Raw genomic sequence first — 16,766 nt, 5'->3', positions numbered from 1 at the left:
TGCCTCCACCCCCCCCCCGCCCTCCACCCCTCTGGGGGCAATTAGTCTGGAAGCGTCAGACCGCATTTTTTCCTGGAATAATCAAAATCGTGATTTAATAAACTGGAAAAGGAATCCGATGAGCTACGAGGATCTATTTTTCACAGACGTCCAGTCGGGGCGGGTCGGCAAGTTTCATCAACGCACGGTACAAAAAAAAACGACAAAGAGCTGCATGGAGAAAAGGCCAAGCAAGTCGCAAAATAAGAATGGAAAGTATACAAGTAGAAATTGCCGACTTGTCACCACCAACTGCAAGCTCGGGCAAGGCAGCAAAACAACAACAATTCCCAGAGAGGGATGGCACTGGAGGTTCGCACACCACGCTGAGAAGAAGCACAGCGACCCGAGTTCGATTCCATGCCGTGGCTTCACACCGGAGCAGCCATCTGGAGCTGGTTCCTGACCTCCCCACCACCAAACCGAGTCCACGCCGTTCTTACGCCGCCGACACTGCGTGGCGACGCACCATCGTGCAACCACTGCGACCGACACCGCACGGACGAGACCTCCATCCAGCAGTGGACCGACAAATGGACGGCAGTATATTTATTTATTCAGCTTTTATTATTGGCAGCTAAATTAGACGTGTCTGCCGCCGTGGTGTTACGACGGGGCAATACGATGCGGTCGGCTGCTTGTGTTAAGCTTTGTGTAAAAGACGACACCATGACAGCCAAGGGCAGGGTCACAGTACAGAGGTCAAACGGTGCCCTCTCACCTCCATTCAAAGCTTCACCTGTCGCACTGGATGCAATTTCACACTCAAAAGCACCATACGAGCAGCTCGGCACAATGGGACATGCTATCCTGGATAACACATCAGGGGGCTGTGTGGTGGCCAGATGCTAGCAGTACAGCAAGCAGGCTTGCGAGCCGACTGCTTAGATCTACGTGTGATGTTCTCCGATATGCAGGAGTCTACTCTGACGGGGTACTCGGGTTTTCTCTGCCCTCTAAAATCAGCCATCAAGTTGTTCTTTTGCTCGACGAGAGTGAGCGAATACTGTGCGGGATACAGGCAGAAATGATGATTAGAAAATGAATTGGATATGTCGATACAGGACACTAAAGAAGACGGGTTTTGAAACTTAGCGAAACTCGTCCTGGATGAACAAAACCTTCATTATCATTAATATGATGGTGGTGACATTCTTTCATTATTCACTGCGCACACATCATGGGTGCAGACATCTGGTTTCGGCAAGAGAAGTCGGAACGACTGTGCGATTTCTTTTTTAAGACTTTGAGGGCGGTTCTAATTGCTGCATACAGATTTACTCCAAACACACACATATCAGTGGGTGTGTAATTAACATTTTCAATTCTGGAATTGATTCGCAAGAACATTGCTATTAAAGTGCTCGGAGAACTGACAATTGGTATCAATGCTGAGTAGTCTGTAAGGCTGCTTTACATTTTATTATTTCCCAACATGAAGCACCGTTAGATTTTCCAATGCACATTTTATAGTATTCTGATTCCTATTTAAGTCATATATCCCATGACTAGTGGTGAAAATTCTACTTCTGTATGTTAAATCAAGCACAGTTTTGGACTTTTTAAGGAGGGAAATGTATTTACAATTAAAACCCTCGCAAAAGAAGATGAACACAACCTCTCCCATGAAAGACACATTCCCCATCATCCCATGGCTGAATTGATTAACAAATATTTGCTGGATTGTTATTGGTCGACTGGAGTAGGTAGGTGACATGTGACTACATCGCCACGACCATTGCGTGGAGGCATACCCTGGATACGGTGTGCAGAGGAGGGAAATAATTTTCTGGGTTACCAACTCCGCAGAGCCCGAGATGATATTAAGCGCTGCCTACATCGCACTAACTGGCACGGCATGCCCTGCGAGACATTTCCAGAGAAAGCCCGTGCTTTCACAAGCAGGTATGCATGTAAAGCAGTTAGGCACGCATGCGTGCGTGTATGCTTGTCCTCATTTATCTGGATGCCCCATTGGCTTCCGACATTTAAATATAAAGTGGATCTTTTTGCAATCCACAATGGATTATGGGCGACCATCAAACGGCCTACGCGGGCCTGTGTTCCACGCAGTGCGCGCACAATTGCAATTTTCGCTTCTCCACCCACTGAGGCAGAAGCATTTTCACGTTACTGGGTGTTCAAGATGGCCTGTTTTTAAACTAGAACATACCACGATAATAAAAAAAAGTTAATACAAACACGCACACGTAAAATTCCAAACTACCCCATCTATAAAGCGCCGCTCACATTTTCCACATTTTCGCTTTGACCCACACGCACATTTACAATGGTGGTAAAAGGTTGTTCCCTATTGAGCAACGGAACACTTAATGAAGTGCGCATGGGCTGTATCTTGGACATTTCTGTTAGGCCAAAGCACAGCTGGCCCAAGCTGATAAAGGCTTACCTTGCCCACAGCCCACAAAACCTTGCACACCCGTGCCACATAATCCAACAATGCCCTGGGTCAAGAGCTTTCGACATTGTAACAGCATCGGCAGACGGTTTTTTGTCAGTCACACAACATCATACACAAGTACCTTCATACAAAGCCTTCTATTAATTTACTTTTACTGCAATTAATGCAAATGAAACTAATTCATTGGCGATGCCGCATTAAATAAAAAGCCTGTCATCTTATTCAAAATAAGTGCCTTGTCATTTGAAAAAAAAAACATTAAAATTTTCTACGTACATAGATTGGCTGGAATTATGTCTCAGGGGTAAAACTATTTCGGGTAGCAACTACCGTCTTCTCCAAATTATGCGACATTCCTGAAACTACAATGCACCCCAAGCTTGTGCCAATAAAGTTGAAATAATATGACCTCACACACACACACACGCGTACCACACTATAAAAACGCACAACCTCAACTCTTGTTTTAAAACGTAGGAGAAAAAAAATTGCATCTTAAAATGCGGAGAATACAGTTTATACTACTGTTAGGGAAAAACGTAGAAAGTTAAACGCATGGAGACGGGCATCGCTGTCGTAACACGTGGGGGGAGCGGCAGTGTGGCGGTTACCGCGCTGCGCTATGAACCCGGCGACCCGAGTTCGATTCCCGCTCACGACCAACACCGGTGAAGATTATCTGAACCGGTCCTGGGCCTCCCCTAGGTCAACTCAGCCTCAAAACGAGTACCTGGTGCGGTGTGTAGTAAATATCGCCACGAGGGAGACAAAGGCGGCCGGGCGTGGTGCTGTCCACTCACCCCCTCGTGTGCCACGCTGACCTTCATAGGTGCTCGCTAACAGCACTTGCCCCAACAGTCTGTTAAGGCTACACGGGGGATCTTTGTCTTTTTAGCCGTCCGGATATTAACAGTTCAAGCACCAGGGGGGGGCGGGGGGGGCAGGCAGGGGGGGGCCAAAACCCGGTCACCTAGAACTAAGCTGCAAGCCACAGAGTGTCTCAATTGTTCCCACAGCGTTTGGTGCAAAGGCAACACAGAAGCACAGAGAACATGCAGTCCTCGAGGCGACGCTCACAGATCCATCCGTTGGTGACGGCGGCAGACCGAAGGCGTCGTTCCAAAAATCACTCTCCTCCTCGCCTCCGTTCATTAATCGTGTGCGGAATAGATTATGTACAAGGCGCGACTCTAAATAGCCACGAGGAGTTGTACCATGTTCCGACGGAATATAAGACGAGACTTTTGTCAATGTATTTAACGGTAAAAGTTTTGGGGGAGGGGGGAAGCCGGGTGGGGGGGTTACATCTTACGCAGTAAAAGTTGGGAGTGCGTCTTATAATATGGTAGGTGTCAGAGGTGTGGACTCGAGTCATGTGACTTGGACTCGAGTCAGACTTGAGTCATGAATTTGATGACTTCAGACTCGACTTGGACTTGCATAACAATGACTTTGTCCCACCTCTGAGGTGTGGACTCGAGTCATGTGACTTGGACTCGAGTCAGACTCGAGTCATGAATTTGATGACTTCAGACTCGACTTGGACTTGCATAACAATGACTTTGTCCCACCTCTGGTAGGTGTGTGTGTGATCAGATTTGTATAACATTATTGACACTGGGTACACGTTTGGGGTGCCGTTGTATTTCCGGAGCATATTCTAACCCAGAGCTCACGGCATTATTTATACTGTAATTTAGTAATGTGTTCTTTACCCGAGGAGATACAATACTGATTATCGGCACTGTGGTGGCGATTACATTACCATCCTCGACTCCTCTTCCACCACGTTATCATCCTGTGCAGCCGCGTGGTCCAACGGTTATCAAGTGTTCTTACAGTTAATGAGCTCATAGCTTTGAACGTAACCAGACCTCCGGCACTTAAAACTGAATCTGGGAACGTTATCCAATAACACAGTTTGCACCGACATAAATGTGGCTCCTCTAACACTTTTAAAAAACAATGGTCTTGCTTCTAGATTTAAAGCTTTCGTGACTGCAAGGATTCATACTCTTAGGTTTTTTCGGTCAAGTCACGTAGGTAAAAATAAAGAATAATAATAAAAGAAATAATAATAGAAATAAAATAATAAATCACGACGTTTCGGAGGCAACACAAGTCTCCGTCATCAGGTGGGACCGTCACAGCTAAATAATGGTCTTGCTTGCCACAGCCAATTAATGCAAAATTACTGACGGCTTTCTAAACCGTCTCTTTGCAAATGCTTGCCAGGCACCCAATGTATCGCGTGTGACATTTTGAGTGGTGGAGGGTATGAAAATCAGCTGCAGGTCAATATCTGGCACTTGGGTAAGAGCCGTTATTAAACAGGGAAGGGCTGCGGGCTTGCGAGGGCATTCACCAACTCGCGGTTGTCACGGACTGCCGACACTTTGACGTTGCTCAGCCGCCGCAGTGACCCCATGCTCTATCATAACGTGCAGGACGCGGCGAATTCATGCAAGTCGTGTTTATTCTGACTGGCAGGCCCTCGGAGAGACGCGCGACACCGTCGGCGTGGGCCGTGCGTGCGCGTCGAAAGAGAGAGAGAGAGAGAAAAAAACACTTTAAAACAAGCCGAGCGCTGAGAAGCGCAGAAAGCCATGGGAAGTCCTTTGAGTTGTCACACGTTCAGGCTCAACCAAAGGATTATGCCTACCTCCTGTCTGCGGACCTGGAAAACGTAATTCCGGTGATGTGGAAGCTATTTGATGTACCTCAAATATGGCAGATGGCCTTCAAAGCACCGCGGGCCTTGTGATTTTTCTGGATGTACAACTACACACGGGAAAATAAACTTTGCAACGCGTGAATAAACGGACTTCACTTGCCGCATTACTTCTTCACTGTAGTCCATTGCAGAACAAATGCTGCTCTCGGTTTTACAATTGGCTCATCAGACACCAGATAAATAAAAGTGCATTATGCAAAAGCTTCCACGCTTAAAAAACAAGTGTTAGGTCCTTCAACAATGTACCTGAAGTGAAATCCATTGTGACCGGAACACAGACCCAATTTCAATATCGGAATGGAATTTTATAGCAATATGCCGGCTGTGCAGTGTACATCTGTGACTCGGTGTATTGCAGGCAAAGGTTGGTGGATCCTGCAAACCAATGATATTCCCACGAGAGGTGGTCAAGAGACAACGGCAAGTGGAATTGTGAACCTTCCTGCGCAAACGTTGAGAACGTTATCTCCCCGGATGCGTGGTGGATGTTGCCTGGGTATTCTGCTTTCCTCTCAAACATAAACGCACCATCCTGGACTCTTACCTCGATACGGAAGAACGTGGACGTCCAGAACAAACACCTCATTCGAGACCCCTCACAAACATCGCACCCCCTGACTTTCACATTCCTCAAAGAAGCCGGCGTAACCATCAACCGCATCAGAAAATCAGCAGGCCGATGTGCACATTTCCTTCATAAATATAAACCACAGTGCGACTCTGGCCATGTCGCCCAAGCTACTGACCACATAGTAAACCACTTTAGTTCGCGCTCCTTCAATGGAGGAAGAGCAAAACTACCTAAACTTCATCCCAAAGCCTTCATGGCTAGCAGACCTCGACATTGGCACTCGGCTCCTGAACAGATTGCCATAATACGCGAGAATAGCAGGAATTGGTCAAATGTCCCCCACGAATGAGAGTCTTGAGACTCTGCAAGGATTTCCCGGATACATTAAACACACACAAAACCACGTACGCACTGCTACACACGGCATGCTGCACGACACAGGAGTGCGATGGTGCTAGGGTGAAAACCAGCACTCCACAAACATGGCAACAGCGTAGCCGGTCCTCAATTCAGTTGGCAAGGTAATGCTGCAGCCCCTGGAATATCTTGTTCACACCACTGCTGGCAGAAGGAGGAGCTCTTGGACAGCCTCTCCTAGATTGTATTTTGGCCTCCTGTCCCATGCTGGCCAGACATCTGGGAAGATTTGGGAGGCACCCCCCACACGTTACTTAGAACCGCCAATCGACAAATCGTTTTCAACCCATTTATTTATACTTGCTGGGTGGACAGAGGCGGCGGGAGGGTGGATTTAATAAACCTGCAGCACTGTTTATACCGCCGTGCCGGGAGTCCGAAGCGTCGACGTCTGGATCGCAAGTCCAGCGTGTTAATCTTTGACACCACAGCATCATCCCGTCGTACACAACGACGCACACAAAGCGCGTACACATCGGCGGAATGTGACAAGCTGCAGCACAGAAGAGGGAAACGGTGTGAAGGTGAAAACCACAACTCCGGTACCGACAGGGGAACGTGTAGTCCACAGCGGTGCTTTCTGTAGAATAAATACAATATAATACAAAACACGTGGCATGACACCGTGGTGCACTGCTATGCGCTATTATGCCGAGCAGGATTCATCCTGGACAGTACTTGGGTGGACGACTACCGTGCATAAAACAGGTACTTGTAGGCAGTGAGCGAAGGTGCAATTAATTATCAGCAGAGACAGCATTGCATCGAAATCCATTGTTGCATTGGTAAAGTGCTCCCTCTCTCTGTACCTCCTCGCCTTTAGCAACCCACACTGAAACAGTGTGGTGAAATATGGTCAAGTAACCCCCCCACGGCCCACCACGGCATGGAGGAGGCCCTTGTCCAAAAGCGGACTGACAAATGAGGGCCGTACACACACACACACGGCACGACAACATTTGACAGTACACTCAACCTTTTATCTGGGGTCTTCCAGACCGGTCAGAGGCGTCGTAGAACATGGAGCGACAAGACACTTTACCCCACCCCCACTGCACGAAGTGGCAGATTCAGGACACAGCACTGCACACACTTTGAAAAATTTTGTGTTCTTCTAAAACTGACACGGCCATCAATTGGCAGGGCCATCAATTGGAGGAAACTCGCGTCGATCGGTGCTTTTGGTTTGAGTACCACACTGCTGGTTGCGAATCTAAAAACACAGTATTTCCATTCCCGGCACATCACATCCAGATATCCATCTGGCTGAAGTCGCGGATACGGGTCAAAAAGTGCCGACTCCAGTTTACAAAGCGAACATGAAAATTATTTCAGTGAGAAATTAAGCCTTGTTATCTTGTTGTGTGCAAGCAGTTTAATTGTAATCGTTTCACTACTTAAATCTCCAGAAAAGGACCGTATTTTGGTATTCCTTTGTCAAGTCATCACGATCAACCGTGGGATGTCCTGCTTTCGGCAGAGAAGCAAATGCGGCCACGCTGCCTCCACGGTCCTCGGCACACGTGGAGCAAATGTTGCCAGCTGTCCGACTGGCACTCGACCACGTTTCATCGCGACGTGGCACCAGCAGCAACAACGCACACCATAGATACCGCAATCACCATGGCAACTCGAATGGGTACCCTCCGAACAACCAACGGAATTCTAGATTTGAAGCTTTCGTGACTGCAAGGATTCATATTCTTAGGTTTTTTTAACAACTCTGGCACCCCCCCTCCACCTCTCAGCCAGTCTACATAACAAAGGCTCAGTCCTTTGTTATGTAGACGAGCCGTAGTTTCAAGCCACACCAACCTTACCATATTAATAAAGAGGGGGCCTGTCCTGATTCATCCCCCCCTCAACCAGTATAAATACGGGGTAGTATCTCTTGGAATTTCTCATTTACTTGATACAGCAAGCGTGCTGTGACGGTTCCACCTGAGGACGGAAGCTTGTGTTGCCTCTGAAACGTCGTGATTTTTATTTTTATTTTATTTTACTTTTATTAACCAACGGAATACCGGCAGCGTCCGTCGAGCAGGCCACGGCGATAAGATTGCGATCGTGAGATGTATCCTCAATTCAATCATCAGCCATGACCAATCCACTGCTGGATGAAGGCCACTCTGTGGTGTGTGTGTGGTGTGTGCCGTGTGTGTGTGCCGTGTGTAAGTGCCGTGCGGTGTGTGCGTTTTGTGCATTGTGTGCGGTGTGTGTGAGTGCCGTGTGCGGTGCGCGTGTGCGGTGTGTGCGGTGTGTGCGTGCGGTGTGTGAGTGCCGTGTGTGTGTGCCGTGCGGTGTGTACGGTGTGTGCGCGGTGTGTGCGCGTCCACTATTATCGCGAAAACCCAAATGCAACGACGCCTCGTCGTTGCATTTGAACAAAACAAGCCAGACGCAAGGAAGGACGACCTCCAGACCCCCTTCCCTTGACCCAGTGCAGTCAAACGAGATCCTCCCAATAGGCACCAGACTCAAGAGAAGAAGAAGAAGATGCCACCTGAACAACAACAAAGACGACAAACATCCCCCCCCCCCCTCGTGTAGCCCTGTAACAGACTGTTAGGCCACGTGTTGTGAGCGAGTAGCAACCTATGAAGGCCGGCACGGCACACGAGGTGTGTGTGTGGGGGGGGGGGTGCAGCAACCACCCGCGACCGCCTTTGTCTCCCCCGAGTGGCGATGATTACGACAACACGTGTGTAGTGCACGCACACGTACACATCCTCTTGTGTCAATCCACTGCTGGATGAGTGCGTCTCCCCACGCCGTGCCGATCGTGGTGGGCCACGTGACCACTTTTTGTTGTTGTTGGCTACGCTGGTCAGCACGGGCTGCCGAGCATAGACGTTGGAGCATACATAGTACAGTCCAACACACGGAGTTTGCTGCCCTGAATCCCCCTCCCTGTGCCAACACGGAGTCCCTCCACAACCAAATGAGACCATCTGTGTGTGTGCGTGTGTTTATGCAATGGTTGAGTCGGTGGTGGACCCTGGTTAGCTTCAAGAGATCTGTCCAGATCGGTCGTGTTCATTCCGGACGATTCGGTTCCATAGCTGCCAACCCCTTAGCAGTGCCCCCCGTCTCATTACAGACCAATTAAAATCTTATTGATCACGCCGTGCCCTTATAAATATCGACGTTCATCATATACACGACACAATACACTACTATACACTACACTATACACTACCCCTTATCAGTGCCCCTATCTTATTACAGACCAATTCAGACCTGATTGCTCACGCCGTGTCCTTATAAATCTCAACGTTCATCGTATACACGACACAATACACTACACACTACACTACCCCTTATTGGTCACGCCGTGCCCTTGTACATCTCAACGTTCATCATATACACGACACAATACACTACATACTACACTACCCCTTATTGGTCACGCCGTGCCCTTGTACATCTCAACGTTCATCTTACAAAGTCACATCGCAAGGAAGAAACACAAACAGATTTGAAAATGTTTGTTAGCCCAGATTGAAACAAGAAGACCGCTAAACCGTATGGGTTGACTTGTTGGCGGCACACAGCCACACACTGCTGTAACTACATAACAATAACCCCCCCCCCCCCCCCTGTTTACACAGAAAGTCTCAGAGTCTCAAGACTGGCGAGTCAAGAGGGTCTTGCTTCATTGGAGGCGGCGGTGGGGGGTGGAGTGTAGTGTATAATGTAGTGTATCGTAGTGTAATGAGTGGTGGTTCGGCTTTTGTGTGCGCGGAAACCAGAGGACCAGGAGATATCCCACCCCACATTTCGAGAGGCGGCGGTGTGGGGAGGTTGGGTGGTGGTGGCGTGTAGTGTATAGTGTAGTGTATAGTGTAGTGTATAGTGTAGTGTATAGTGTATCGTAGTGTAATGAGTGGGTGGTTCGGCTTTTGTGTGCGCGGAAACCGGAGGACCAGGAGATATCCCCCCACACATTTCGAGAGGTGGCGGTGTGGGGAGGTTGGGTGGTGGTGGTGTGTAGTGTATAGTGTAGTGTATAGTGTAGTGTATAGTGTAGTGTAATGAGTGGTGGTTCAGCTTGTGTGCGCGGAAACCGGAGGACCAGGAAATATCCCCCCACACATTTCGAGAGGTGGCGGTGTGGGAGGGTTGGGTGGTGGAGTGTAGTGTATAGTGTAGTGTATCGTGTAGTGTATAGTGTAGTGCAATGAGTGGTGGTTCAGCTTGTGTGCGCATGAAACCGGGAGGACCAAGATATATCCCCCCACGCATTCCGAGAGAATCAACCCACGTGTTGTACTGCACTGCCATGTCCTCCCCCAACCACGCAGCCGCGCGTGTTTTTTTGTAGAGTTCCACCAACACCGTTCATCCCAAACATCCTTGGACCACAGCCGTGCAACAACCACCACCACCACCACCAAATCCGATTACCGACCGACCTTGCTGCTGCTATTGTTATTGTTGGCCACGGGGCACTTTATTAAAAAGACGAGGCAAAGGAGGTTGAGTGAAGATCATCGCCTTACCAGACAACGCCGAACGCGCCGTAGCCGATGGGCCGATCCGGCTCCACGTCTCCCGCGGGGGGCAGCCGGGGTCCTGCCGGGGCTTGCTGCTGCTGCTGCTGGGGCTGGTGGTGCTGCTGATGATGATGATGGTGATGCTGATGCGAATGTACCGCTGCAGATGCGGCAGCTTGCACGGGCGCTGCGGGTGCAGGCGAGGGGAAGTAAGGCTGCCTCGAGTCGTGAGGACCCGACGCCGGGTGCTGAGGATGCACCGCTGCTGCAGGATGTTGTTGTTGTTGTTGCTGCTGTTGTTGCTGTTGTTGTTGTTGTGGCTGAGGCTGCGGGTGGAAGTGAGCTGCGTGCTGTTGCTGCTGCTGCTGGCTGTGGTGCTGCTGCTGCTGCTGAGGCTGGCTGTGGTGTTGTTGTTGCTGTTGCTGGCTGTGGCTGTGGTGGTGGTGATGGTTGTGGTGGTGGTTGTGGTGGTTGTGGGCCGGCCCCACGGCCGCCGTGGCCGCGGGGACGCCGCCGTTGTAGACCATGAGCCGAGTCGCCGTCTGCCTCTGTCCCGCGGCGGCGGCTGCACCGCACAGCGCCATGGAGGAGGGCAGCACGTCTTGTTCCACTGCTGCTGATGATGCTGCTGATGCTGATACTGCTGCTGATGATGCTGCTTCGTCTCGACTACTTCACTCAACAACAACAGCGACGGAGGGAGGGAGGTGACCGAAGGTTGATGGGCGCGAGTGAGATGATGGAGCTCAAGTGGCGATGATGATGATGGTGGTGGTGAAAAGGGAGATGTGGATTGATGTGGTTGGTGGTGGTGGTGGAGGAAGAAGAGAGAGGGGTGGGTGGTGTGCCGGTGATGGTTCTGGGAGATGATTTAGGATGTGTGGGGGGGGGGTGATGCTGCTCGTGGTGAAGATGAGCGAGGTGGTGATGCTGATGGGATTAGTATCGTTGGGGGCGGATGATCAGCACGATGATGATGATGATTATGGCGCAGGTGAAAGTGGTTGACAGTGAAGTGAGCAGGCGGGTGGCGTGCAAGAAAGTCGAGGTGGTGGTGATGTCGTTGGTGATGTTGGTGGTGGTGATGTTGGTGGTGGTGATGTTGGTGGTGGTGATGTCGTTGGTGGTGTTGGTGGTGGTGGTGTTGGTGGTGTTGGTGTCGGTGGTGTTGTCGGTGGTGGTGTTGGTGGTGATGTCGGTGATGATGTAGGTGGTGATGTTGGTGATGTTGGTGGTGGTGTTGGTGGTGATGTCGGTGGTGGTGTTGCTAATCGGACAAGACGCGCTGCTGCTGGATGGCGATGACCCCAGGGGGGTGGAGGTTGCAGCGCAGCTGGTGCAGGTGCAGCAGCAGGAGGTGCAGGTGCAGCAGGAGGTGCAGGTGCAGCAGGAGGTGTGTGTGGGGGGGGGGGTTGGAGGAGCAGGAGGAGAGGCCGGGGACTTGGCGCCAGTGCCCGACCACCCGACTCTCAGCTCAGTGCGTGTGCCAACGACGCCAACAACAACGACGCCGCCGCAGACGACGACGACAACGCAACTCGGCTGCCGCTCGAACAATCGCGACGGAGGTGGTGGCGGTGGTGGCTGTGGCTGTGGTGGTGGCGATTGTGTTGAGTGTCCACGGCCATCCCGACCCCGTCACCCCCGCAGGGGCAGCAGCTCCAGGAGCCGAGCCCGGCGCGACCTCCTCCCCTGCTCGTCCGTCTCTGGGCAAACCCGGCCCGGCCGGGCTCGGCCACCCCAGTCCGGCCCCGACCCCAGGCCGACTGGGCCCGGCTCGGCTGGTGCCAGCTCGCTCGGAGCTCCTCGCAGCCCGCCGGGATCCCGTCCTTTTCACGTCCCCCCCCCCCGAGCGCACTCACTCGCTGTTTGTTTGTTGTGTCCACGCCGATCGTCCTCGACCACTCACTCACTCACTCCTCCTCCTGTGGCCGACGCCGGGTTGCCGATGGGAGCAAGCCCGCGGCTCGTTCCCGGACTGTTTCCGAGGGCCGGCACCGCGGCGTGCGTGCGAAGGAAATGGGGGAAGCAACGCGTAGCACCGTCGAGTGACCCCCCCGGGGGAAGACACCGCGGTTGTGGGGAGAGACCCAGGGAGGCAGGGAGGGAAGGAGGGCAGCCCGAGCCGCCGCCTCCTCCTCCGCCTCGACCTCGCCGCTCGGCGCGACGCGAACAAAAGGCGAGGCCCGGGCCCGCGAGGCGCCACCCCCTGCGGCAAGCCCCGCCCACATTCGTGATCGCCCCGCCCACACTCGTGATCGCCCCGCCCACACGCGTGATCGCCACGCCCACACGCGTGATCGCCCCGCCCACACGCGTGATCGCCCCGCCCACTACGCGTGATCGCCCCGTCCACACGCGTGATCGCCCCGCCCACACGCGTGATCGCCCCGCCCACACGCGTGATCGCCCCGTCCACACTCGTGATCGCCCCGCCCACATTCGTGATCGCCCCGCCCACACGCGTGATCGCCCCGCCCACATTCGTGATCGCCCCGCCCACACGCGTGATCGCCCCGCCCACACTCGTGATCGCCCCGCCCACTACGCGTGATCGCCCCGCCCACACGCGTGATCGCCCCGCCCGCACTCGTGATCGCCCCGCCCACACTCGTGATCGCCCCGCCCACACGCGTGATCGCCCCGCCCACCGACACCGCCCACCAATCACCGCCCACCACCCGCCGGGCTAACAACGGGGCCACCCCCCCCCCCTCAAATTTATCCGCATCCGCGCGCCCGCCCCACACGCCCATTGGACGGCTGCACCGGCGCGTCCCCGCCCCCTAAACCCCCCACCCCCGCCGTGGAGGCGCGCGCTCCGGGGCTCGCGACCAATAGGAAGAGCGCTCTTTGTGCGAGCTCGCGTCCGATTGGCCTTGAGGGGAAGCGCTCGCTCGGGCGCGCGCACGCGCCTCGCGACGTGGGCGGGGCCGACAGCGGAGGGGGGTGGGGCGTGGGGGGGGGAGGCGTGGGGGGGGAGGCGTGGGGGGGGGAGGCGTGGGGGGGGGGCGTGGGGGGGGAGGCGCGGTGCGAGATCTGGGAGGAGCGTGGAGAGCACGTGGAAGGTCACGTGGGCGGGAGACAGGGGGGGGTCGGCACTTCTCCCACCCACAACAGCTGTGCGCGACCACGTGTGTGTGTCTGTGCAGCGAGCGACCACGTGTGTTTGCAGCGGGTCATGCCTATGCGACCACGTGTGTGTGTAGTAGCTGGTCATGCCTTGCCGAGGGTTGCAGGGGCGGCACTCAGCCTATAACACATTGTCCTGCGGAGGGAGCTGGTAGGAACGTTGGGTTGAACGGTCAATGGCCAGGGTCAACGGCGGCGTGGTGTATTCCGCAAATATGGCCGACTGTGAAGGCGGGCACAAGCCGGCGTGAGTAGGTGAAACGTTGAGTTTTATAAGGGCACCACGGGGTGACCAGCCCCTTCCCACCCAGCCCCACCCCTCCCCACCCAGCCCCTCCCCACCCTCCCCTCCCCACCCAGCCCCTCCCTCCCTACCCAGCCCCTCCCTGCACGACGGACACAATAATCCCCTGTGGGCTGGTGTAACCAGGAGGTTCCTACCAGTATAAAGCCAAACAAATGACTTTGTGATGCTGCGTTGTCAGTTGTTCACAAGCACAGCAAAAACAAATATTCGCGTGCTATTCAGGGTCGCTTCTCGTATAGGTTATCTCTCAAGGCTCACTGACGAATGTGTAGAGGTTGTTTTTGTTGTTTATTCATTAAACGAAGGACGCGACCCAAAAAAACACTCAATTTGTCGAAGCTCGCCCGGGAGCCGGCCCGATGCTGCTCGACACGAGACGGAAGCGTCGTTAACGAGAGACGGGACCTGGAAATCACGGCCAAATTCACTGTCATTAGCGCTCTATTGACCTTTCCGAGTTGACGCGTGAAGAGAATCCGGAGTGACGAAACACTGACGTCACGAGATTGACAATTATGACGCAATCGACTAACTTTTAAAGTATTTACATATTTTTTTTATGTAACCAAGCTTAACAATTCGTGTCAGCCCGGGACACGCAACCTAGGTATGGCAATTAGCACAGCCGTTTGTTGATTTGAGTCTTGCTGTGATTGCCTCTTGCGAGATAAATATCCTCATGAACCGCGAACGTGAGAGCGAGACCAGAATTCGCTGCCACGCTTTGGAACAGGCGTGAGAAACGGTCCTCTTTAACGTCACTGAAGGCATAATAATACTGGTAGGAACCACCTGGTTCCACCAGCCCACAGGGGATTATTGTGCCCGTCCGTCCGTCGTGCATCCAAAAATGGGAGGGGTGGGGCTGGGTGGAGAGGGGAGGGTGGGGAGGGTGGGGCTGGGTGGGGGTGGGAGGGGTGGGGCTGGGTGGGGAGGGGCTGGTCACCCCGTGGTGCCCTTATAAAACGCAACGTTTAATCTACTCACGCCGGCTTGTGCCCGCTCTCACAGTCGACCATATTTGCGGAATACACCACGCCGCGTGAGACAGACATTTCGGTCATGAATTCATAGCAGTGAGCAGTGCACCAGCGTGTGTCGTCATTCGGCCCAATAATATGGCGTCAGAACGATCTGACATCACGTTCATAGCCTGGTGGGTTCGCGTTTAATAGTGTGCATTCTTCAAACGGATAAAATAAATAGGGGTTAGATCGCGTCGGAAAAATGCGTGTCATAAACCCACCTCAGCCCAACACAGACAACTAATAAAGTTGTCACGTGAACAAACGTGCCAATTTATTACTGCTTCAGCACACCGGTGTGTTGGAGAGCAACCTCGCAACATTTAAAAATGTTATACGACGTTTCGTTGACAGAACCAGGATTATTAGGTATTTTACTCGCGTCATCTGACCCAAAAATCAATTATAGTTCATAATGTTGATGGTGAAAGCTTATGTGTTAAATTCTTCACGCAGAGTTAATCACTTGTCCAGCTTATTTTATTCTCAGAAACTGGAATGCACTGTATTCGAATGAGACGAAAGCTCAAATTTGACATGCGCTTTTGTGCATATTTATGACTGTGTTAACATTAATTCGCTATGATCGAGAATCTGGGTTAACCAAGGTTGAATGAAACACGGATTTGAAACCATGCCTTACCTCAGTGGTGCCGACTCTGTCTCTGCCGCAGAATCTCACCGATCCCACCTGGTCATCTCGCCAGCCACTGTTGTTCCATTGCTTTTACTCCTCGGTTACCACTTCCTCTGAGCTTAATGCCCACTAAACTGTGTGTGGTATGGAATCAATGCTATTGAAATTATGCACTCCCAGAAGGCATTGTGGTTGATGAGAAGTGTACATTTTAAATAGATATAATGCAGAGAGAGATGTGTGAAGGAGATAAATGATCTGCTTATTCGTAAGCTTTTGTGACCAATATACATAAGAGGTTGTTTTGGGTTAGATCGCGTAAATATGAAGGTGTCGTTTATTTGTAAACATTTATCCCTCTGTTTAAGACCGAAGCAGGATGAGTTCTCCACAACTCTGGCTGTCGCCTGATGGGGCTGGTTGTAATTACCGGCGAAACGTCATAGTCGAATTGTAAACGTTGTGGGTTTACTCTCCAACACAGCGGATGTGTGCTGAACTAGTAACGAATTGGCACGTTTTGTTTACGTGACAAATCTTACCAATTGGCTGTGTCGGGTGGTGGCGGGTTTAACGACACATTTATGTTTACGAAATCTAACCCCAAAAAAATATCTTATGGCTGCTTTTTCCAATTGTGTGTCATTGGGGCCTAGTTCTCTGTGCGAGTTGGGAACGCCATCGCCCTCTCGTGGCCGTGGCGAAAATGTCACAACATTTCATTTGACCGGATTTTAAAAAGACTGCCTCTTTATGTTTACAGACAAATGAGGAGGAAAAGAATAATAATTGTGCAAACATATGGATTTATGATGTAACACTTTCCGAAATGCGTTTGTCATCACGAGTATTTAATTAGCAGCACGGAAGACGAGGGAGCTCTCAGGGCAAAATGCTTTTGCATATTTGTAAATAATAAAAAATTAACATATTCGTCAGTAACACTCGGGCCTTGAAAGCGACGTTTCAGGTAATGGGCCTTCTTC

At 52.0% G+C, this 16,766-nt stretch overlaps 1 protein-coding gene across 1 annotated transcript in view; it reads right to left on the bottom strand.

The window, feature by feature from the left end:
• The window catches only part of NLK (nemo like kinase), a 172,614-nt gene extending 159,711 nt beyond the window's left edge, over nt 1–12,903 (bottom strand). Inside the window, exon 1 of the mRNA XM_061562117.1 lies at nt 10,686–12,903. Within this exon, the coding sequence (XP_061418101.1) occupies nt 10,686–11,263 (578 nt within the window). The 5' untranslated portion in view covers nt 11,264–12,903. The remainder of the gene's footprint in view (nt 1–10,685) is intronic.
• Between the last annotated feature and the right edge of the window lie 3,863 nt (nt 12,904–16,766).

The sequence above is a fragment of the Lethenteron reissneri genome, chromosome 28 (genome assembly GCF_015708825.2).
Source record: "Lethenteron reissneri isolate LAM-NWPU_2019-01 chromosome 28, ASM1570882v1, whole genome shotgun sequence".
In the NCBI taxonomy this organism is placed as follows: Eukaryota; Metazoa; Chordata; class Hyperoartia; order Petromyzontiformes; family Petromyzontidae; genus Lethenteron; species Lethenteron reissneri.
This window is presented reverse-complemented; position numbering and strand designations above follow the sequence as displayed.